Here is a 23217-nt window from a genome sequence, read left to right on the forward strand (position 1 = left end):
GCTCAGCCCCTCTCTTCACCCGAGTGTCCAAGACATACGGCCGGAGATCAGATGACACGACTACAAAGTCGATCATTGACCTCCGGCCTAGGGTGTCCTGGTGCCACGTGCACTGATGGACACCCTTATGCCTGAACATGGTGTTCGTTATGGACAAACTGTGGCTAGCACAGAAGTCCAATAACAAAACACCGCTCGGGTTCAGATCGGGGAGGCCGTTCCTCCCAATCACACCTCTCCAGGTAACACTGTCGCTGCCCACGTGGGCATTGAAGTCCCCCAGCAGAACGATGGAGTCCCCAGTTGGAGCACTTTCCAGCACCCCTCCCAGGGCCTCCAGGAAGGCCGGGTACTCTGCACTGCCGTTCGGCCCGTAGGCCGAGACAACAGTGAGAGACCTATCCCCGACCCGAAGGCGCAGGGAAACGACCCTCTCGTTCAGTGGGGAGAACTCCAACACATGGCGGCTGAGCTGGGGGGCTATGAGCAAGCCCACACCAGCTCGCCGCCTCTCACCGTGAGCAACTCCAGAGTGGAAGAGAGTCCAGCCTCTCTCAAGGAGTTGGGTTCCAGAGCCCAGGCTGTGCGTGGAGGTGAGCCCGACTATCTCTAGCCGGTACCTCTCAACCTCCCGCACGAGCTCACACTGTACAATCAGCGCAATATAGCGCATTTACCGTTTACGACCGGCAAAGCGCAACCTGTCCATGTGCCCATGTCTGTGTGTACGTACGCGCGCACGCGTGCGTGTGTGCGGGTGTACGTGTACGTGCGGTGCGACCGCACGCGAGCGAGACGGCAGGTGGACTGACTGGCAGAGATGAGAGGTGATGAAACGCTGTTTAAAAATTATTTTTCTTATTATTATTTTTGTGAGAGTCTGTGGCGGCCCAAACGTTGGGAAACACTGCCTCTGGTCAGTTCAATCTTGATTATTCTGTCTGAACTTTTTTTTTGTTTAACAAAATTATCAAATGATGTAGGTTTCATTAACGGCAAAAATTAATTTGTACTTTTTACTTTTACTTTGAAAGTACATTTCAGAGCCTGTACTTTCTTACTTTTACTTGAGTAAAGGAGTTAAATCAGTACTTCTACTTTTACCAGAGTATTTTTTTACACATGTATCTGTAGCCTACTTCTACTTAAAGCAGATATCAGCTTCGCGGCCGTTTCGGCTAATGCTGCGTTCAAGGCAGGCTTTTGAAACCGTAAGTTACAGCTTCAAGTCACAACTACGACTTGGTAGCGTTCCAGGTAACCCGTAGCTCGTGTTTTTACCATCCTGTTGTCTGTGAAAGTTCCCTATAACGGCCACTCGTAACTTCCGACCCGTGAACTCGTACCAGATCGAACTGGTATGACTTCACAGGAAGGAAAAACACAAAGTACGAGTTTCTTTGAACGCACCATGAGTTAGCAGCCCCCGCCCTTGTCAGGCATCAATTGGTCCTCGTGCTACGTCACCACATTCACGCGCATCCCTTGGCTGCACACACAGCCCTTCATGCCGTTCTCTCTCCTCATTGGATAACACTTGTATCCCACAAGGAAAATTTTCTCCTCGGGTTACAGCAGAGCAGAGTGACGGAGAGACTCGTGTTTAGGCTGAAATACTTCATGTAAGTGATTGCTGACGGAAAATAGGACTATTTAGGACTTATATTAACAAAAACATTCCACTGATATCTGCTTTAAGTAGCCTACAGAATATGAGTACTTTTGCCACCTCTGCTCTGCTGAGTGATATAAAGTCATTTTGGGGCAACATATCCGTCTATGTACAATACCAGGGACTGGAATCATTTTTTGGCAGGAAAAATAGATTTTTACATTGTAATGTGCCTTTACTCATTTTCCAAGTGGTAAAAAAGTACTGGTTGAGGTCAAATCTTGTAAACCTTAGTACTCTGCTGAGTGATATAAAGTCATTTTGGAGCAACATATGTTCAATACCAGAGGCATGAATCAGTTTTTGGCAGGCGAAATAGCCAGATTTTTACATTGTAGCCTAATGTTTCAGGTGGTTAAAAGCACTGGTTGAGGTCAAACCTTGTAAATCTTACTCTGCTGAGTGATATAAAGTCATTTTGGGGCAACATATCCCACAATGCCAGGGACTGAAATAATTTTTTGGCAGGCAAAATAGCCTGGTTTTTACATTGTAGGTATGTCCCTTACGCATTTTTCAAGTGGTAAAAAGTCCAAGTCGTTTGTGTTCTAGTTTTATCAGCAAGGTTTTGCAAAGTGGCTCGTCTATCAAAATAAATGATTTAACCTGTATAGCCTACGTGTTATTCAACGCACTATTCACTACACTGAGAATTTAGGACGTATAGTAAAAACCGAGGCAAGCACGTATTTGTGTTAGGCCTACTAAAACTTGACATATAGGCCTAATGCGCTATGATGCACTATTTGTTGAATAAAATAAACTCCCCTTTTCAAAATCAAGATCGCTGTAATTATTTGCTGGCCTCAATTGGATCAACATGATTTGTTTCTTCTTTTCCATTCAAAGTTACAGGCGTTCTTCTGACCATCAAATCATTTATTCTGTGTATTACTATACAGTCACTCCTCTGTGGCGACAAGTAGGGCGGAACCAAGTATCCGTACTTGTTTCTGTCGGCTCACTGAAGCGGCGTACAGGCGGGGACCTTAAACCCGGACGCTTCTCATCCCGTCATGTTTTCACGCTCAGCTGAAAGAAGCAGCAGTCTTTACTAAACGGTACTGTAAACAGCGAAAGGGACGAACTGCTCTGCGACAGAAAGAGGGTTGCTTCACACATTATGGCGTCGAGAAGAACATCAACGGTGCCAAGTGGTCTGAAAAATCCCACCACCGGCGCCAAAAGGTAGTCCTTCCTTATCCCTCTTGGTTTGTTTTTGTTATATCGGCTGCTGGCCTGTCTTTTGCCGATTTGCGGACAGTTTACTTTTTGGGATCATTTGACTCTGGACCAAATAAATGGCCAACGAGAAACCTAAACGGTTAAGTGTACAACTAAAGGTCTACTGTTGTAAAGTGTAGCAATAAAGTATCTTAAGGCTGGCCAAGAAAATATCACGTCTGTTTGCTAACTTACTGTTGTTACTTTCAGCTCAAAAAGTGGGAACAATGCAAGTAAAGCCAACAACAGTGGAGCTGGGAAAAAAGTTGTTAAACGTAAGTTCATTTCATTTCATTAAACTTTTTCATACTATTTATACATTTTAAAATATTCATAGTTCTGATTTTTTTGTCCTTTGGAAATACATTGAAACAATCTTCAAACTCTTCAAATCTTGTGCTTCTTTGAACCTCTTAAACTTCAGCATAGTTTCTGCTACAGACTTCATTCGACTTCTAGCTGTAGACAAACTTTTAATTTATTCCTCTTTTACTCAGCGTATTTATATCTTAAACAGTTTCTGATTTTTGGCAGTTTTTAAATCATTCAACTTTTTAATAAACTCTTTTCCTGTCTTCATTAAAGAAGGGACAAACAAACAATATCATATTCATTCTGTACCTGCGCAACTTGTGGTTTCCACAACACAATGTAGACATACCAAACCTTTTAGCAGATCTAAACACAGTTAAATATGGTTCAAAAATAAAATCATCTTCAAGAATTGTACTTTAAATGCTCAACACTTCCAAAGGGGAGTTCCTCATATTTGTAACATTATCAGTACCATAGATATAGAAACGTTTCTATATCTATGATCAGTACCACCTGCTTTTTTATTTTTTAGTCTTTTAATTATTCGCTGTATCTCATCCAAAGTAAACAGATCAGTTATGTGTTCATTTGTAGGGAGGATGACTTGTCTAGGGTTGAATTGCTGTTCTTCTGGTGTACAATTAAAACTTGAGTTTTGGCTGAGTTTCTTAAAATATTAAGCAAAAGTTTCTAGTTTCTATACATGCACTAAGTTGCCCTGTATGTATTAAACTTAAATTGTTTGCCAAAATGCAGCTTAATACATTTATTTGTGCATCTGCTAAGAGCTCTACATTTAGGCTAATAACACAAATAGCTTTGCTGGAGACTTCTTGTTAAATGCTCACATCTTGATTCACTTTTTGGACCTTGTTGGACTTCTAAAACTTTTTTTTAATGATCAATATTTAATTATTTTTGTTGTGAAATTTCAGCAAGTGGAACAATAGTCAAGTCTCGATATATGCAGGCTGCTGAGAAGACATCACTTTCAAAGGTATAGCTTCTGTTTTTGAATTTCTTTGAATTGTTGTTACAGTTCATGTGTTAGTTACTCGTGGTAATCAAAGCACATTAGGTATTGTTACTCAGGAAGTGGACCTGGAAATGTTTAAACGATGAGTTAATATTTTTCTTTCTGGCCATCTTGTAGATGCAGTTCATATGATTGAATTTTTCTTTGTATGTTACTGTCAACCTTTTGACATTACATGTTTGTATCTTATTGCTTCCTATAACCAATAACAGAGTAACTCACTTACAAATGAGTCTGTTGCTGTGCCACCGAGACCCTCCTCACCTAAACCCAGTGCGGTCAGACCAAAGGTGGGCACTCCACCAAGACGCTCAATGGCCCCACAGGCTCCATCATGTAAGCACTTCCTATTCCCTATTCAAAGGGTCTCTTATTTTAGGTGTAGAGGCTTTGTTGTTGATATTTGGCTTGTGTCGTGGTCCAGTCAGTTGTTGATATCTGGCATATCTCCATCTCAAGAGTCTTAACCGAACCTGTAATCTATATCTAAATGGGCTTTAACATATACCATTTGTCTGTTCTTGTTTTCTTCCTTACAGCAATGTCACGCGAAACAGAACCATCACTGCTTGGAAAAAGTATTCTGCAGTCTACGTTCTCAGATGGACACTGTTTTCGACCAGAGTTTGATATTTCAGTCATTAAAGGTAAAATTACTTGAACTTCTGGATGTGAGAAGTTAATATAATGTGACAATATGATAACTATTTTCTTTTGAATCTCTTTAAGAAAAAACGATTTTAGAAAATGCCACTGAATCCGAGAGGAACCCAGAAATCGAGAAGCTGGATATAAAAATGCAAACTTTACTACTGACATACTTAACGGCTAAGGTGAGTTAGTCAGCTGTAGCAGATGTGCTGAAAACTGCTGTTCGAAATTTTATCTTAAATAAAACTAGCAGTTTTCACTGACTTGTCCACCACGTTGTGTGAAAAATAAACTAATTTCCATAGTCGTGAATGATCTGGTTCTGTCTCATGTTTTAAGATGGAGCACAATACTGCAAAGCTTAAAGCAGAGGCAGAAAAGGGGATTCTGCAGGTGATGGAGGAAAAAGAGGCTCTGCGTAATGAGGTCCATGAGAAGAAGCGTTGCTACCTGCTTGCAGAAAAGAACAGGCTTGGGAATGAGCTGCTGGATTTGCAGGTCAGAAAAACTTCTTTGTTGTGACCTTTTTTTTTCAGTGTTATTACATTTTCAATCCAATTTGTGATTATAATGACAGGCAGATGTCACATGAATGCAACCTACTTGCCCAGCAGCAACAATCATAGCATAAAATAGCAAAGTGTCTCATCCACGAACCTGCATTTTTTTTCTTGGATATTATAGACAATTAAAAATGAGTATTGCAACCACTGCTGGAGACATTTTTGCTGTTTTTTTTACTCTATTGAGGCTTGTTAGGCCACAACTGTATTGACTGGATGAGGCCCAATCAAAACTGGTAGAACTTCATAATTGCACAAATAAATGTACTGTATGTGATTCACATCCTAATTGTCATCATAACTGTGTACTAGATTGCCGCTCTGACTCCTGTAGTAGAAGCCATCAAGCCGTTCACAGAGGACTACAAGTGTTTCGGTGCTGCTGTGGACGCCACCCGACATGAGCTGCCTGTCAAGAATTTCTACATTGATGGAGACAGAAGAGAATTTCTAGGTTCGAGATGCTATGTTTAGTTCCTGTAAAAATCTAATGAGATTTGAGTTTTTGTGTCTTACGCCAGAACTGATGCTAAATGTTATTGTAATCATATCCACCTGCATCTACCCATTATAGATAAAGCTGAAGCTTCCCTCAAGGAGAGTGAGAAGTTGCTGATGGAGTGCACAGAGGGAGATCATAAAGACAACAGCATCTCCCTAGAGTGCCTTAGGGACATGAAACTTACATCAAAGGACATCAGTCAGCAGATGTCAGGGTAGGCATATGCAGTATATAGAGAATACTGTGTATATATATGTACACAGTGTTTTGATTTGTTCTTTTCAGATGATTTTGCTGCATGTAATGTCAGTGATCTGTCGGAACTGTCTCCTTTAAATGGCTTAATTTTGTAAATCTGTGGTTGAAAAGGGATAAAAGTTACTTGATTTTTATAGAATCAAACCCTGGCTTCACCTAAAAATCCATTTTGCTACTGATTAGGTTACTCAGACATTGGTCTTTTCCATCTTTTTTTCCAGTGCAGTCTCAGAGCTGCTGGAACTGTCGTCATTGGTTTGCCGCCACAAGATCCATGTCCAGCAGGACATTGAGGAGGAGTGTCTCGGCACCGCAAGAACCCATGAGCTCTACTGCTCCAAGCAGTGAAAGATGACACACAGCAAGGGATATGCAGGATATGCACTTTGATAACCCACTCTCCATTTACTCCAATGTGAACACATTTGTCCCATTTGTCTTTTACGTGTACTGTCTCGTTTCTTTGCAACTGTATATTAGGAATTTGAAATGTGGAATAATGACTGATGTGCTTCTATTGATCATTAAAGAGAAAGCAATAAATGGTATTCTAGTTTGATGTTTTGAGTATTGCAAAGGAAACTGAGTCTTACTGCAGGATGAGACAAGTTTCAATGAAATCTTAATAAAAGGTGAAGTGAGGATGCTTAGTAAAAACATAGCACAGTGACTAGTATTTATTCATTAATTCCATCCAAAGTGTAGAGTAAAAAAACTGAATTAAATCAGTATTTGATAAGAACATGCGTTGTCTTTAAACATAATTTGTTATACAACAGACTGAGTGTTTTGGGTCATTGCCTGGTTTAATGTTGTTCAGTCCAAACTTTGCATTATGTGGAATCATGTAGACCCCAAGAGGAATAGCTACTGCTAGACAAATAGTAATGGGGATTGTAATCACTAAACACCTGAGGCAAGAATCACAAATCAATTTACTTATCATTTTCAGAGAAGGGTGAAGTCCAATTTTAAATGTTACATTGTAACTCCAATTTGTGTTACCATTATTATACACTCAGATAATACTTTATTAGGAACACCTTATTCAAGCAATTATCATCATGGAGCAGCAGTGCAGTGCATGTAAATAAACAAATTGGCACCATGAATGAATAGTTTACAAATCTGCAAAAAAATAATGTGACATTGAAGACGGATCTCAAAAAAGTGTTTCCAACATCTTGTGAAATCAGGACAAGGAAGATTTGCGGCGGTTAGTAGATGATGTCACTCAGAAGTGCCCCTCTCCAGCTGTGACCAAAAAAACAAAAAAAAACACACAACACCGGACGTGACGTTAAAGCAAAACAAGCAGGACAGATTCCCATTGGCTGATGTGCTGAGGAGCCCAATGAACCGCAGGAGAGCGCCTCGTCGCATGTGAGTGCAAACATGAGCATTTTCATATAAATTCAAGGTTTTATAGTAACTATATTGGAAGCCAACGCTTTTATTATAGTTTTGACAACTTGCTCAGCGGAACGTGTGAGTTACATCTGTATGTTGACGCGGTGCGGTCAGCGCGTCATGTGTCGTCGTTAGCTAGCTAACTGTCGGTCACCGCTAATGGCTTCACATCAACATTAGCTCTACTACAACTTCACAGTGACTAGCAACATCATCAGTGCTGTCATCACCGATTATGGGCTATCACAGTTAACTAAACAGTTTGCAATTTGAGCTTAGTTAAGCACTTATTGCAATGACAGTAACGTGAGTTACAACTTAGTTCGTAGGAAATAAAATAGGCGTGATCCACAATATATAAACAGACTTAGAAATGTATTTGTGTTTGAGAAATGTCTGATGTATGTGCAAAGGGACCAGGTGAGCACAGTCAGAGCAGGAGCCACTCATTTATTTTTATTTTTAAAAAATTGTAAATATAAAGCCCCCCTCTAACCCTAACCCATTTATCTACTTTCTTTGTAAACTATCTCTTTGAAATGTCAAACCTCATTAAAATAGCCTATATGGATTTATTTCCTCAAACAGCTCTCACTCACAGAGGAGGGATGCTCCACCAGGAGGAGAGTGGAGGCAGAGGAACCAGGAACAATGGCGAGGCCAAGACAAAGCACAGGTGAGACAGGTGGAGGAGAACGAGAGACTCAGTGATGCACAGGGGAAAGAGACAGTCCCCAGGGGGACCTGCCAGACCATGTGCCCCGCTCACGAGCTGCGAATCCGTGAGACAGATCATCGCCTTCATCATTTTGAGATGTTAGCAGGCACAGAAAGAGATCGACGACCCAGGGGAGACCCCTCACGTTCTGTCAAGGAGTACTCCAGACCGGCAGCTGGGAAAGACTCGACGAGACCCAGCGACCTACGTCCACCTGCCGTGTTACTGAAAACTGTGCGTTATCTCATTGACGACATCGCTGCCAACCCTAGTCTGCACCCATGGACTGAGGCTAGTATTTACATTTCTGTTTTGCACTCCTGCATGCACGCCTGTAATGACTGTTGAAACATAAGTGAAGTTTGAGTTTATATCTAGCTTTATGTTTACACAACACAAGCTATTGGTATGTGTTGCCCCCCACGTGAATACTCTCTGTGATGGTACTCAGGTCAGCTAGAAAATTGTGAGTGACTGCCAATTAAATGTGAAGGAATTAAATACCTAGTTAGGAACATCAAGCATTTCAAATTTAGCCCTCATGGCTCATGTGTGACTAGCAAAGGAAGGGGTTTGTGGTGTTAAGGTATAATCTAACCGTAACTCTAATTTCATAAAAATGAAACTTTCTAATGCACATATTCTTTTATTAAAATTAATCTTCTCTCATGCCTTAGGTGTACGGCTTTGTTTTTGATCGGCTGCGTGCTGTGAAGCAGGACATGATCATCCAGAGGGTGTCTGGGTTGGACTGTGTGGCCATTTTAGAGCAGACAGTACGCTTCCTCATCTATGCCTCTTATCGTCTCTGTGGCGAGCAGCTGCGGCTCTACGACCCACGCATCAACGACACGCACCTACAGGAGAATCTGAGCTGGCTGTTGGATTGCTATGCAACTGGAACAGAACTGTATCCCAACCAGGAAGAGTTTCAGGCTCTTGGTCTCCTATACAACTTGGGTTGGTTGCTTTAAATAATGGTTAAATGATTTTTTGCATTTATAGATTTGTATCTGAGTTCAAGTGTTGTATTTAAAAGCACAAAGATAAGATGAGTAGGTTCATTTTGAAGACAAATACTGCACTAGTCTGATTTTTCACACAAAAAAAGAAGAGATTGTGTTACTGAGATAACTTATACAGAGGTAGGTACACTACCAGTCAAAAGACACCTTCTCATTCAATGCCTTGTCTTTATTTTCATTACTTTCAACATTGTAGATTCCTACTTCATAGAACTATGAAGGAACACATGGACTTATGTAGTAAACACCAAAGTGTTAAAGCAGAATGTGTTTTAGATTTTTCAAAGACAGCTTTGTACACTCATCCCAAACCACTTCAGTTGGGTTTAGTGTTATGAACACTTACTTTTGTTTTTATTAGCGTTTTTGTGTTTACAACATAACTCCATATGTGTTCCTTCATTGTTTTGATGTCTTCAGTAAGAATCTACGATGTAGAAAGTAATGAAAGAAAAACCATTGAATGAGAAGGTACGTCCAAACTTTCGACTGGTAGTTTATATGTAATTGCAAATTACAATCTCTTTTGTGCGCAGCAGATTCATAACGCCTACTCTTGATATGTTTTTACAAGTTTGTCTCCTAAAAGTTTTTTTTTCTGGGATAATCTCTCCATGTTTGCTCCTGCAGGTTCAGCCCGCGCAGCTCAGCACATCATGGAGCTCCCTGAGCGGCTCCGCAGCACTCCTACCATCAAGCTCGCTCTGTCAATCAACCAGGCCTTTCTGGAGCGTAACCCTGTACGATTGCTGCGTTTGGCACAGAAGCTGACCTTCCTGCAGTGCTGTGCGCTCCACCGGCACCTGGTGACGTGCCGTCGAGATCTCCTGCTAATATTCAGCCACGGATACAGCAGCCGTAACTGTCGCTTTCCCCTCGACAGACTGGCTCAGCTCTTGTCTCTAGATGCATCACTAACAGCCCGACTCTGTCAGGCTTACGGACAGGAGGTCAACCAGGACAACCAGGTGGTTTTCTCCAAAGCTGCTTTCACTGAGCCTGAACAAGGGAAGCTGAACTGTAAACTCTATCACAGCATGGTGGATGAGAAACAGAGAGACCTCACTGTTGTGAGTATCATTCACGGCTGTGCGTGAGACAAAGCAGTACATGAATTAGTCATACGAGCAGTGCTTTATAATTAAATGTTTAAACCTCTCCACAGGGAATTCACAATGCTACTGACAGGGATTTAAAGACATGTTCAAGGACACTTCAGCAGTGCAGCTGTTTTGTGATCAAGTACTTTCATTCTTCTCTTGTTATCTTGTTTGATTTGAGCCTCGGGGGTTCCTTTCAAGTTGCCCAATGCCAGTATGCTTTACACATGAAATGCTTCAGATTCTACATGTTCAGGTCAGGGATTTGGGGTCAGGGTTGTGTTGTTGCTGAGCCAAGGATGTACCCTAACTGAGAAAAAGTTCCCTCATGGAAATACTTTTTCTGTCTTTACTTTTTCATCATGTGATGTTCTTTGTTTTAATATTGTTGTTCACTGGTTTTATTCATTTTGATCAGTATTACAGAAAACATGCTGGACCTCTACTGTGCAACAGTATTCATTTTTTCTTTTTGATGCAGTACCTCAGAAACATTTCAATAAATTTTGTTACCTGAAAGAGAAATGCTTTGGTCTGGAAATTCCTTGGTAAAAGCGCATTGAAGCCCGTTTACCAGGTGAGGGCAGCAGATATCTGTACAGGATGTCGGCGAACTGCAACTGCTACAAAAATAAGAGACTAAACAAGAGAATCCTGCTTCAGGTGTTTTGTGTTGTGATACTATCAGAAGTTATTTTCCTTATAACAGATTTTTGATGATTTCCAACGCAAAAAGAAGCCGGTTGCATCCGGTAGATCTCTTTCTTTTATTTATTTTCTTCTTTTCTTTTCTTTTTTCTGAGATGTCAAACTGTACCAGAAGTAGGCTATGAGACGTGCAGGTATCTTGCAGTGGTCTGAACCGCAGACTCCTTTACACTGGGGTTAGTCATGCTCTCTGCAGCAGAGACGTGAGAGGAGGTATTGAAGTGAATGAATCGCAGCCTGACGCTGATCTCCTCCTGACTCGCTGCTGTTTGTAGGAGCGGAATTAAAAGAATAAGAGGAAAAAGAAAAAAGATCGACCGTTTGGGGGGAAAAAAAGTTACCAGCAGGAAGAGGCGAGGGAAGCGAAGAGTTGCACGGAGTTAACATGACAAACACTTCTTTACAGTGACATTTTCTGCGCGCTGGAGTGGGAGGACGCTTACAATTTGTAATGCTGAAATATGAGAGAACGGAACCGGGGCGGGTGAAGGCACATGGGAGAGGACTATCCGTGTACTCTGGGCTCTAAAAGAAAGAAAAAAACACACACACATACACGGTTTGCTTGGAACTGGATTTGGCGAAGTGGGATGATTATTACAAAAAAAGTTGATCTTTGTGATCTGGAAGAAGCTCTGCACACCTATCACGGCAACCAAATCTTCAATGGATAGATACATAGATAGACTGGGAGGGCTGTAGGCGCACGCAGACTGTTAAACTTTCATTTATCTTTTCATTAAGAGTCAAACGCTCCAGCCTCCTTCAGAGGAGAGAGACGGATTTCCTTGCAGGATCTCGGTTACTGAGGCCAAAATGTTGCGGTTGTCTTTGACAGCTTTGAGCCTTTCATGGACTTTGTTGATCTGCAACGTGGGCAGAAGTTCTGCACAAGAGAGACAGTAAGTAAAGCCAGTGTTGAATGTGCTTCAGTGCTTTGTGCTGGGGCTACTACAAGCATCGGAAATTCACTTCAGCTACACTCCTCCAGCTATGCAAGAAAAATACTGATACTGCTCTAGATGTGACCTGTTGTCATAGCAGCGTTATCCTTTTCATTGAGATACACGCAACAAGCATCTTGATCATTGATCTGTGCTATTTGCTGCATCTGCCCTTATCTGTCACTGTAGTGTTTCCCATCATTGTGCTATCACACCATATTTTTAATCATGTTTTTCCAGATTTTTCACTCCAATAACATGTTTTGATGTTGGACTTGAGAGCATAGAGGAAGCTTGTTGCTGCATTTCATGTTGTGATTGCTGAATATAGGCTACACTGATACTGACTAATATTACAGGTAAATTCATGGGCTTTGACAATGGTAGGTTTTATTAGGTTTATTATTCCTGCAGAGCCAGGGGCAAAAGGGTTAAAATTGACTTTTTGCCACTTCCATGCCATCAGTCAGGGCCCTGTTTGTTTAATCCTGACCTTGAGAATTGAGTTAATAGTGAGGAGTTGTAAACACTTCTTCCAGGATCTCCAGGGGGAGGTAAGGAATGCAGCTAAATGTAGAAAATAAACAAAAAATGACCAGATTACTGACAAATGCAGGCTTGAGTGAAAGTGGCTTATATCAATGTTATGTATTGATATATTCTCAGCTGAGGGTGAATTTCGAGTGCAAAGCAAAAGGCTGAGGACACGAAACCATGTGATTGAAGTAAAAAAAAAAAAAAGAGCAAACTGTTAAGGACTTCACCTACAAAGGAGAACACAAATCCTTCTCAGGCACTGACCAACTCTCAGCTGAGGACAAAAGTTGGGCAAAAACAACGAGAAGTTGAGTACATTAAGCCATGTGACTGAAATAAGCATGGTCTCCACCACCTGATCCGGGCTCATCCAAGAGCTGGTTAAACTCACTGTAGATCAAACGCACAGAGTCAATTTCCTCGTATTATCTTCCTTCTCCCGAAGCCTTATTTTCCAGGGGATTTTCTCATGACTTTCTCTCTCAGGAACTGCAGTTGCCTCCGGCTGTAATGCAGTAGTGCTGTAATGCCAACCACCTGATCTTTCTCTCAGGCATGCAATTGGGTTTGTGCTAGAGGCTTTGCTCACTCCTAATTTGTGTGATCTTCAGTTAAGTTTTCAGTGAGTGAGTAGGCCTGTTTGCCTCAAGAACTAGAGTTGGAATGACCGATTTGGTATTGGTGTTTCTCAAATCGGCACATGCTCACAAATAGTAGAAGTAACTGAACACAACACATCATTTGGAGAATGCTTTTATCATCTGCTCCACACCGAACACCTACCATACCACACTCTCTTGAGTTGGTTGTGCAGGAGGACTCTGGATGTTAACAAGAGCTCCTATTATTCTACCTTTGTTACCTGGGAGATATAGCCCCTCCATGCCAGATGATGATATTCTTTCATCCAAATAAAACTTAAATTGGGCTTTTTTTCCCAGACTGTTTATAATCATCAAAGAATGACCTTTGCTCTGTGACCTCAGTGACAGGCTCCTTCCCTCAATTAAATGTCAGAGTGGCTGTGTGGAATCTCAGTCGTTATTTTTCAAAACAGACGCCAAGGCTCTGTCAGAGGTGCCAGACCACCCAAAGAAAACACTAGAGCAGAAAGCTCATTGGCCAACAGGTACCGTGTCCCTGGTAACCGTTGCAATTAAACCTGATCTCGCTGCACAAATCCACGTGGAATGTCCCTGTTTGTATGTGTGATTTGTTGTGTATGCGTGCATGTGCAAGTGTGTGTCTGTGTGGGGTGAGAAAGAAATGTGAACTCAACACTTAATTCACCTGTATTATTTGCGGAAAAGCCATTGTTACAATTACACAGCCGTATTCACCGACAGTCAGGAGTGGTAATATATTTGTGAGGATTTGCTTCTAAAACGAAACCAGTGATGCAGGACATGTTCGTCCATATTCCTCTTCTCGTCCCTGTGTGACCTCTGACCTTTCCATTATCACTTGACCACCTTACCTCTCTCACTTCTGCTTTTCCTCCTCTGTGTGCACTCATATGTCCTCTGTTCTCCTTCACCATGTTCTTTCTCTTCTCTCTACCTCTATCCCTCCGCTCACATCCTTCCTATCATTTTCAGGGGATATTTGGTTGCTGCGCCCTCGGTGTTTCGAGCGGGCGTGGAGGAGAGCGTGAGCATAACCATCTTCAATGCAAAAGCAGAAACCCGCGTCCAGGTGCAGCTGTCGGTGAAAGGACAGACGGTGGCACACGGCCACGGCTCAGTGCTAGGTGAGGACACACTCTGAAGCTAAGGTTACACTGGCACAATGCATCACTTTTGGAAAGAAAATTTGCAGTAACAAATTGAGTTATGATACGCCTCCTTTGTGTGATTTATTCAAGAGGACGTTGAGATCATACAGGCATTGATGCTGACAGAAGCATGCAGAGGAACACACACACAGCTTGAGCCTAATTGACCTTTGCCCTTGCTGTGTGCTCCTGACCAGCCGGGCTTTTCGTAGATATTTTTCTATGATTGGAGGCATCAGTTCAGCCCATCCCACCAGCCACTTAGTATATACAGTGTGTGATTTGTTTGACAGCACCGTGAATAGATGGTGCTAGCTCTGTCTCAGAGTGGCATGGAGACAGGTTGCAGCTGGATGTCCTGCTAACCCAGGGCAAGAACCTCCAGGGGAAAGTGGGCCACAGTGCAGTATCTCTACTGAATATTGATAGCATTATAATGATGGTTACACGGATATGAGTGTGTGGCAACCTCTGAGGAAATACCACAACATTAAACAATGTCATTGTTTCTATTTTAGACAAAGGCAGCGTCAAACTAAAGGTGAGTCTGTCTGTGCAACTTAGTTTGCAGTGTCCTACAGTGTGTGTGCATGCTGCTTTCCAGAAACGTTTAAAATGCACTTCGCTGTTTAGCGGTGACAGCTGCACAGTAGTGAGAACCTCTTGTCCGTTGAGTGCACATTCCTCAGGCAACATGCAAATCAACACTAACATTATTTGCAATGCAACATCTGTCTCTGCTCATTCAATGGGAATAAGGTAACAGCCTCAATATAATATGCAACAGCTGTTGACGTGCATGTATGGTCCGCCGCCCCCGAAGGCTGGAATAGATCAATCTAGTATGCACGACTCGATTCTTCCCCTCTGTCTCTCTCTCTCTCTCTCTCTCTTCCTTGCCTGCTCTCCCCTCCCTGTAACCTCCACCCTCATTCTCATGAAATACAGTCATGTGTAGTGTGCAGTGTTATAGCTTGGCATCTTCCTCTGTTGTTTAAATGTAGCTCTTTTGTTATTCTGTCGCTTTCGTTCCCCTTAAAAATATTTAAAATGTGAAATCAAGGGGAATATTTTTTTGTAATTGTGTGTTACTACAACAGCCGAGAGTAAACATTTCAATCTGTCCCCCATTGACCTAATTTTACTTCTGGTAAATTCAGATCTGATTCCGCCTGTGTTTGCTTTTATGGTTGTGTGTGTGTGTGTGTGTGTGTGTGTGTGTGTGTGTGTGTGTGTGTGTGTGTGTGTGTGTGTGTGTGTGTATATATCACCAGGTTCCCTCTGGGCTGAGAGGCCAGGCCCATCTAAAGGTGTGGGGGAACCGTCACCTCACAGAGGGAGGCTACATCTTCCACAACTTCACCACCGTCACAGTGGAGAGCAAGGGCACAGCTGTCTTCATCCAGACGGACAAGCCTGTCTACAAACCCAAACATAAAGGTTCCCTCATAGTGCACCTGGTAGTTAATCAGTTAATTCCTGCACAGAAAGCAGAGAATTTAGGCTCATATTTAGGGTTTTGTTACAGAAAAAATTCAGTCAGTTTGAAATGCTGCACTACTATCACTATTATACCATGTCTTGCCCGGGATGTAACTTTGCTTGCATAAGATTTGTTGATCTGAGGGGCTGACAAAAATAAACAGCTTTCATGTTGAAATGATGTAAACCGGCTGTATTTTACAGTATCATGTTTCTTTTTCTGTCTATAGTGCTGATTAATGTCTACACAGTCACCCCTGACCTGAGGCCAGTCAATGACAAGGTAAATAAAAAAATGCTTCTTGCAAATAAAATCTGCACATTCGCTACATGCACTGCAGTACACTGTAAACGTTACACACCAATCAATAGCAAAAAGACACACAAACAATAAACAAATGAATACCAAACTTTACCCAAACTGCATAGCTGTATAATCCTTATCACATCTCTAGCCTTTACGACAACACAATATTTAGTAAAAACACACTTTTCATCTCTAATTGCTGAAATTAAGAAGAGAAACTTCTGAGTGTGGAGAAATGTACAGTCACTTATTTACAGAAGCCGAGCCAGAGTCATTTCACTTGGAATGTTAGCAATGGCTCCAAATATACTGTGCAACTGTGCAGACAGATGGTTTATTGATGTTTGCAGCTATAAAGGTCTGCTGCTGGTAAAGGGCAGTATTCACTTTCACAGATGGATGATTGTTGGATAAGGAAGGAGTGAAGTGAAGCACTGGGAAGAAGCATATGGTCCTCTCTAGGCTTTACATTTCTGTTATCTACTGTAATTCATAACATTCACCCCTCTCCACTTCTTTCTTTTTTTTTGCAGATTGAAGCTTATATTTTGGTGAGTGGAGGCTGGCAGGACCACCCAGGGTTGGCAGAGCCACGTCCGGGAGGGGACAGTGGCAATTTTAGTTCCCAGTCTGGCTGGAGATTACAGAGCAGAAATCAAGGCAGCTCACCTAGATAACAGGGTGCTCTTTGGAACAGTGCAAGGATAAACAACATGAAAAGAATCTCTTCTCTTCTCTTCTCTTCTCTTCTCTTCTCTTCTCTTCTCTTCTCTTCTCTTCTCTTCTCTTCTCTTCTCTTCTCTTCTCTTCTCTTCTCTCTTCAGCCCCCCCCCCTAACCCCACCACCCACATACAGGTCAAATAACAAGCTTCTGCTTCATAAGACATTTTTTAGGATGCCCATACGTGCTTTATAGTTGGCGACAAACACATTCAACCTCTTACCTGCGTCACATGTCACATGAGGAGCAGCAGTACATGTATTTTGGAGTCAAGTCTCTGGGTCAAGATCAAGATCAGTTTAATGACTCAAACTCAAACATAATGACAATATAAAAATGTACAATGTCAAGTCAATTTATTTTTAAATAGTGCCAATTTACAACAGCAATTTACAGTGCCTGGATCTTTTCATAACAGTAATTACAGAGACCCAACAGATCCCACCAAGAGCAAGTGCCCATGACAATGTGTATTCTTAATACTGTTTTTTTGTTTTTGTTTACCACAATTTGATCTTTCAGGATCCAAGAGGATCCAGGATGATCCAGTGGAAGAGTCTTAAATCTGTCTGCTGTGGTAAGCCACATGCTCTGCAGTATTTATGCACCATCATTGTATATTAGCCTGTATCTTGTGTCATTGCAGTGTTTCTCTAGGTAATAATTTTCCATTTTTAACTTATGATTATTGTGAGGTGATAGGTAATTAGTTCATCCTGCATGATTCATGGCTGGACAGTGATTGTTACCGTCATATCAGGAGCGCTAGTCGGTACATGGTAAACGGCTATCAAGCACACAGGCACTGAATGTGTTAAATACATTTTTCTCTCTTGTAGGGGTTGTGAACATGAGTTTCCCTCTGTCTGACCAGCCAATGTTTGGAGAATGGTTTATCTTTGTGGAGGTGCAGGGCCACACCTATAACAAATCATTTGAAGTGCAGAAATACGGTGAGAACCTGCACATGGACAGTTGTTTGCATAACAAAGAACGAACGTCACCGTTTGGTTGCTCATTGTCGTCACAGTTGTGTTTTTTTTTTTACATCTAGAGGTCAAATGTGAATGTACTATGTTTTTGTATTTAGTTCCTTTCTGCAGGCGACCTACAAAAAGTTAATATTTGACATAAGAGGACTGCCTTTGTAGAATAACATTATTTTATGCATCCAGCAAAAAGCCATTGATAAGCAATACAGATATAATGCAGGAAACATCCATTAAAGAAAGTAGATCATGTAACTCAAATGTAATATTCTGTTGCCTCCTTCACAGTGATGCCAAAGTTTGAGTTGGTGATAGATCCACCACGCTACATCCGTGACCTGAACTCATGCGAGCAGGCCACTGTCAGGGCCAGGCAAGTCACTGAAACTTCACTATAGAATAGATCAAACAAAAGTCCATGTGGTCTTTTGGGAGGGGAGACTGCTGCTTGGCTGACCATCCACAAAATGTAGCTTAGCACCTGTAACTCTGTTATATTGCATTCATTATGCTTTTTTAATGTTCCATTATCTGTTGACCTTAGCTGTCTGACATGTCAATGTTGCAGGTATACCTTTGGGAAACCAGTGACAGGGAAGTTAACGGTGAATATGACAGTGAATGGAGTGGGCTACTATCGTCATGAGATGGGCCATCCTGTGATTAAAAACATGGAGGTCAGTTTATTTATTCCCTGAACAACAGAATTGATCTGGTTATAAATTCATTAGAGATTGATATCGAACCCTTTTTTGTTGATTGGGCCCCAGGCACATTCACAATACCAGATCACTCCTCTGCTCTTCTCAGATCAAAGGCTCTGCGAACTTCAGCATATGTGTCAAAGACATGATGCCTTTGGATGTAGCAGACCACTTCAGGGGCACAGTAAGCATTTGGGCGTCGGTGAGCAGCATAGACGGAAGCAGGCAAACCACGTTTGACGATTCAACACCTGTCCACAAACAGCTCATCGACATCAAGTACTCCAAGGACACACGCAAACAGTTCAAGCCTGGTCTGCCTTACAAAGGGAAGGTGAGACCACAAAAAAGTCTCTGTAACTTGTTTCATTTGATAAATCAGGATAAACCAAGTCATTGCTGACTTGTCTGATTTGTGCCTTTCCACCACCAACCCCTTACACTCTCCTTGTAGATTGAGGTGACCTACCCTGACGGGAGCCCAGCTGACGGGGTGAGGGTGCGTGTTAAGGCTGAGCTCACCCCCAAGGACAACGTCTACACCAGTGAACTAATCTCTAAGGACGGCCAGGCCAGCTTTGAGATCCCTTCCATCCCCACTGCTGCCCAGTATGTCTGGCTAGAGGTCAGTGGTTGTAGTGGCAGTCGTTTTTACATGCATGCAATATAAACAGGGTGAAGTGAGAAGCTAATTTCAAGCAAATATTATGAAGAGTTAGAATGTTTTGTCTTTGTTTGGCATAGACCAAGGTGACATCTATCAATGGAAAGGCAGTAGGAGACCAGTACCTGCCCAGCTACCTGTCAATCAGCAGCTGGTATTCTCCAAGCAGGTGCCACATCCAAATCCAGAGCCCCAGCGCTGCATTCAAGGTAAGTGTTGTCCATTTGAATGTGGTGAGTTCTATATCACCGCCACCACCACCATCAGGTGTTGAGTTTGTGTTGGGTTCAAACTTTTTGATACATTGCAGTGCTACAGTGTATTGTCCATGAAATAGTCATAACAGTACAATTGTATCTTTCTGTGTTCGTAGGTCGGCCAAGAGGCAGAAGTGGCTCTCAAATCCACCTGTCCCTGTAACTTCACTCTGCACTATGAGGTGACATCCAGGGGGAACATCATCGTATCGGGCCAACAGCCGGCCAACCTGACAGCCTCACACCGAGAAAAAAGGGCGACAGTCACCTTTGACAAAAACGTTCACACCACCCACCTGCCTCCTCCTGCCTCCGGTAAGTACTTAGATCATTTCCTTGGATCATTTAACAGCTGCATGTCAGTAGAAAAATAGATGCATAGCAAACCCCTGCTCTGAGCAACATCAGGTGATCTCATGAAGATTTTACCCTCACCTCACTCTGCCTGGTGTTGCAGGCTCCTCCTCCCAGGCCGAGATGGACAGCTGTGTGACCTATCTACATTTCCCTATTAGCCACAGCATGGCACCACTCAGCCGTCTGCTGGTCTTCTATGTGAGAGAAAACGGGGAGGGAGTCACAGACAGCCTGCAAATCCCTATCCAGCCCGACTTTGAAAACCAGGTTTGGAAAAAAAATAAAACAGATTCTCTTTTTAGCTATCTCATTTATCCAGAAGCATTTCTGTATTACCTACAGTAGGTATCTGGTTTATTAACACAAACTGAGATATTAATGATAAACTGGCAACAAGTTTCCAAACATTGATGTTGTTGGATATGTAGTTAAGATTTTTTTTTATATACAGTGTATATGTAAAACTTACAGCATTGTATAGCACTCATTAAAAACCTGGGGGGAAACGTTGCAGGCACTGTATACATTTTGGAGCTGAGTGCAAGTATCCATGCACCAGCTCTGTCCACAGTGTAATGTCTGTAAACAAACAGCTGTGTTGGCCTGGGAGAGATCCCCAGTTCCTGCCTGCATTAGGTGGAGTTAACTCCCTGAAGTATTTACAGCTCCCTGGTATGCCATTACAACACTGTGTGTGCGTGTGTGTGTCGGAGGAGGGGGTTGTGAGGGCATGATGAGACAGAGGCCATGCGGGCCGCAGGCAGATGAGTGGGGTCGTCACAGGAGAGGATGACAGGTTACGGAGTGGTGAAAGGAGGGCAGCGGAACCGATTAACGGGGCTAATTTGTGACTGCGCATTACTGAAAAACTGTTTTGAAGTGTGAAAGTTTATGGCCGACTCTCACCATCCCTCCTCTTTCATAGGCTGTAGTTTTCCACTCCCTGTCCTGTTGTTTCCCACCATATCTTACTACTCAGCAATACTGAACTGATGTTGTTCCAAGTGACACACAAATTGCCTCTTAGGCTCTGTCAGGCAACACTGCCAACTAGTGCTGAAACTATTTGGTAAATTTGAGGGACAGAAAATGAATGACAACACTTATTAATTAACTGGTAATTCATCAGGTGCTCGGTTCAGCTTTTTAAATGTAGAGTTCTGTACCTTTTTTTGGTCCTGTATATCATTCTGTTGAGCAGCCTTTGTCAGACAAACAAGCCATTTGAAAAAGACTATTAAGCTATGCCGTGATAGGCAATGAACTAATAAATCCAAAAATAAAATTTTAAATAGAAATACATGAGTAGGAACCCTGGTGTCTAAGACTGGTTGAACATCTATGTACAGTTGTATGGCTTAGAGAAAGTGCATGCTTGCCTTTACACTGTTTTCTTGCTTATCAGTTGTGTATCCTTTGTTGGCTGGATTGCAGGTGTCTGTTTCCTTGTCAACGAATGAGTCCATGCCAGGCGACCCGGTGACCCTGCATGTACGGGGAGAGAGGGGCTCCTGTGTTTGTGTGGCCACTGTGGATAAGAGTCTTTACCTGTTAAAGCCTGACTTCCAGCTCAGTCCTGACAAGGTTGGTTGTACTTTTAGTTTATGGTGATGATGCACTGTGATAATGTCCACTTTAGAAGAGTGGTTTATCTGAGGGACTTGACCTTCATCCAAAAATGTATTGTTTCTGTGTTGTTATATTCTACTATTGTGTGTGCAACTGTGTGTGTGCTAACATGGACGTGTTTCTTTTGTGCAGGTGTTCAAGGAGCTGTCAGATTTTGATGTTTCAGATGCCTTTGGCATTCCTAAAGATGACGGACACTTCTGGTGGCCCGGGCTGTCATCAAAGAGACGAAGACGCTCCTCTGTGTTTCCATGGCACTGGGACATCACCAAAGACGCACGCTTTGCTTTCACAGTGAGAACACACACTTACCTAAAAGGCCCACTGTGATGGTACAGGGATAAAGAATAATAATCTTAATTTGTGTGTGCGTGTGTGTTTTTATTTCTCTGTATGTTTAACACAGGAATCAGGGCTGGTTGTGATGACAGATATGGTGAGTCTAAACCACCGGCAGAGTGGAGGCATGTACACAGACGAGGCTGTTCCTGCCTTTCAGCCACACACCTCCACCTTAGTGGCTGCCATGCACTCTCGCCCCACAACCAGGTAAAGGTCCTGCTACACAGATATTGTTTTAGCAAAAAATCTACATCAACATCAAAGGCAGTTTCTGCCTCCCAACTAGCAACTCTAAGATGCCTAAAAGTCCAAATATTGTCTTGTTCCAGCTGCCTTAATTGTGGCTTTTCGAAAGTTTTCTTAACTGATATAAAAACCCTAAAAGGTAAAAAAAATCACTGCGGGTAAATATTTTCTTTAATCAGAAAGTTGCTAGCAAAACTTATCAGATATAACAAAGTTAACTATGTGCGATTGAACCTTAACAGAGGGTGAGCTTGGTTGGATTTAGAGGATATACAGTTATTGATGTTCATGTATCCATTGTTTGGTTTAGTTATTGATGTGAATGCACTGTGATGATCTTTGACTGGACCACACACAGTTTCATGGTCATGTACTTCTCTAAAAACAATGAATTTGAAACCAAGCCCATGAGAAACCAATAATTACTTCATGATTCAAACAATTATAAATTTGTAATACACATTTCAATATGTGTCATGCTCGGGTTAAATGAGGTCTCAGAGTTTAGCAACGGACAAACAGAGAAAACATGACAAAAGAAATGAGTTTTGTCAGTTTGTGCGTATTTTAGGTCTACTCTCAGCAATGTTACGAATACTTCTCATTCAAGAGATGAACATTAAACACATAACATGATTCAGAGAATGTCAGTGTGGAATTCAGGATAATACATTTTCCAATTATGGTGTTGTTTTATTGTGAGCAGCTGAAGGCTTTTATTGATGTCAGCTTGTGTTTTGGTTGCAGAGCAGAGAAGCGGAGGCGTACATTTTTCCCAGAGACTTGGGTGTGGCACTGCCTCAACGTCAGGTATTTAAATCTTCATATAAATATTTCAGTCTCATATGTGTGTCACATGCCTGTGGCTACGTGGATGAGGTGCACCACACTGTCTTAATCTGTCACAATCTAAAATATTTAGAAGAGTTGAACAAGGCAAGAAGAGTACATGTACAATAAACTGGAAGAGTAAAAGGGCAAAGGATACACAAGTACAAGAAAAGATGGGAAGTGGGGATAAAAAAATGAATGCTGCAAAAGAGAAAGTGAAGATGAGATGACAGATTGTTGGGGGACGAAA

The 23217-nt window shown here is 42.1% G+C and overlaps 2 protein-coding genes across 2 annotated transcripts in view; both read left to right on the forward strand.

Moving 5' to 3' along the window:
- The first annotated feature begins 2700 nt into the window (after window positions 1–2700).
- LOC310984791 (uncharacterized protein) lies at window positions 2701–10944 on the forward strand. Its single transcript, XM_083970110.1, has 14 exons — window positions 2701–2860; window positions 3107–3171; window positions 4147–4208; window positions 4460–4583; window positions 4787–4894; window positions 4977–5080; window positions 5238–5396; window positions 5774–5915; window positions 6036–6177; window positions 6443–6565; window positions 7476–7604; window positions 8220–8640; window positions 9027–9309; window positions 10005–10944. The coding sequence occupies exons 1-14, from the start codon at window positions 2796–2798 to the stop codon at window positions 10469–10471; spliced, it is 2394 nt and encodes a 797-aa protein (XP_083826236.1). The 5' UTR covers window positions 2701–2795; the 3' UTR covers window positions 10472–10944.
- A 751-nt stretch (window positions 10945–11695) lies between these two features.
- cpamd8 (C3 and PZP like alpha-2-macroglobulin domain containing 8) overlaps window positions 11696–23217 on the forward strand; it is a 40538-nt gene continuing 29016 nt past the window's right edge. Inside the window, exons 1-19 of the mRNA XM_083969847.1 lie at window positions 11696–12084; window positions 14262–14413; window positions 14956–14978; window positions 15712–15877; window positions 16150–16202; window positions 16760–16777; window positions 17471–17525; window positions 17788–17901; window positions 18226–18310; window positions 18506–18614; window positions 18748–18975; window positions 19096–19266; window positions 19386–19514; window positions 19679–19877; window positions 20020–20186; window positions 21354–21503; window positions 21681–21842; window positions 21955–22097; window positions 22884–22946. Of these exons, the coding sequence (XP_083825973.1) occupies window positions 11999–12084; window positions 14262–14413; window positions 14956–14978; window positions 15712–15877; window positions 16150–16202; window positions 16760–16777; window positions 17471–17525; window positions 17788–17901; window positions 18226–18310; window positions 18506–18614; window positions 18748–18975; window positions 19096–19266; window positions 19386–19514; window positions 19679–19877; window positions 20020–20186; window positions 21354–21503; window positions 21681–21842; window positions 21955–22097; window positions 22884–22946 (2273 nt within the window). The 5' untranslated portion in view covers window positions 11696–11998. The remainder of the gene's footprint in view (window positions 12085–14261; window positions 14414–14955; window positions 14979–15711; window positions 15878–16149; window positions 16203–16759; window positions 16778–17470; window positions 17526–17787; window positions 17902–18225; window positions 18311–18505; window positions 18615–18747; window positions 18976–19095; window positions 19267–19385; window positions 19515–19678; window positions 19878–20019; window positions 20187–21353; window positions 21504–21680; window positions 21843–21954; window positions 22098–22883; window positions 22947–23217) is intronic.

The sequence above is a fragment of the Trachurus trachurus genome (assembly GCF_905171665.1).
Source record: "Trachurus trachurus genome assembly, chromosome: 4".
NCBI classification, from domain to species: domain Eukaryota; kingdom Metazoa; phylum Chordata; class Actinopteri; order Carangiformes; family Carangidae; genus Trachurus; species Trachurus trachurus.

Excerpts from the sequence above, each read along its gene's own strand:
- LOC310984791 (XM_083970110.1), top strand. The coding sequence starts at position 2,796 with ATGGCGTCGAGAAGAACATCAACGGTGCCAAGTGGTCTGAAAAATCCC. Across the intron at positions 3,172-4,146 it reads TGGGAAAAAAGTTGTTAAAC|CAAGTGGAACAATAGTCAAG; the intron begins GTAAGTTCATTT and ends GTGAAATTTCAG. Across the intron at positions 6,566-7,475 it reads GAGCTCTACTGCTCCAAGCA|CTGTGACCAAAAAAACAAAA; the intron begins GTGAAAGATGAC and ends GCCCCTCTCCAG.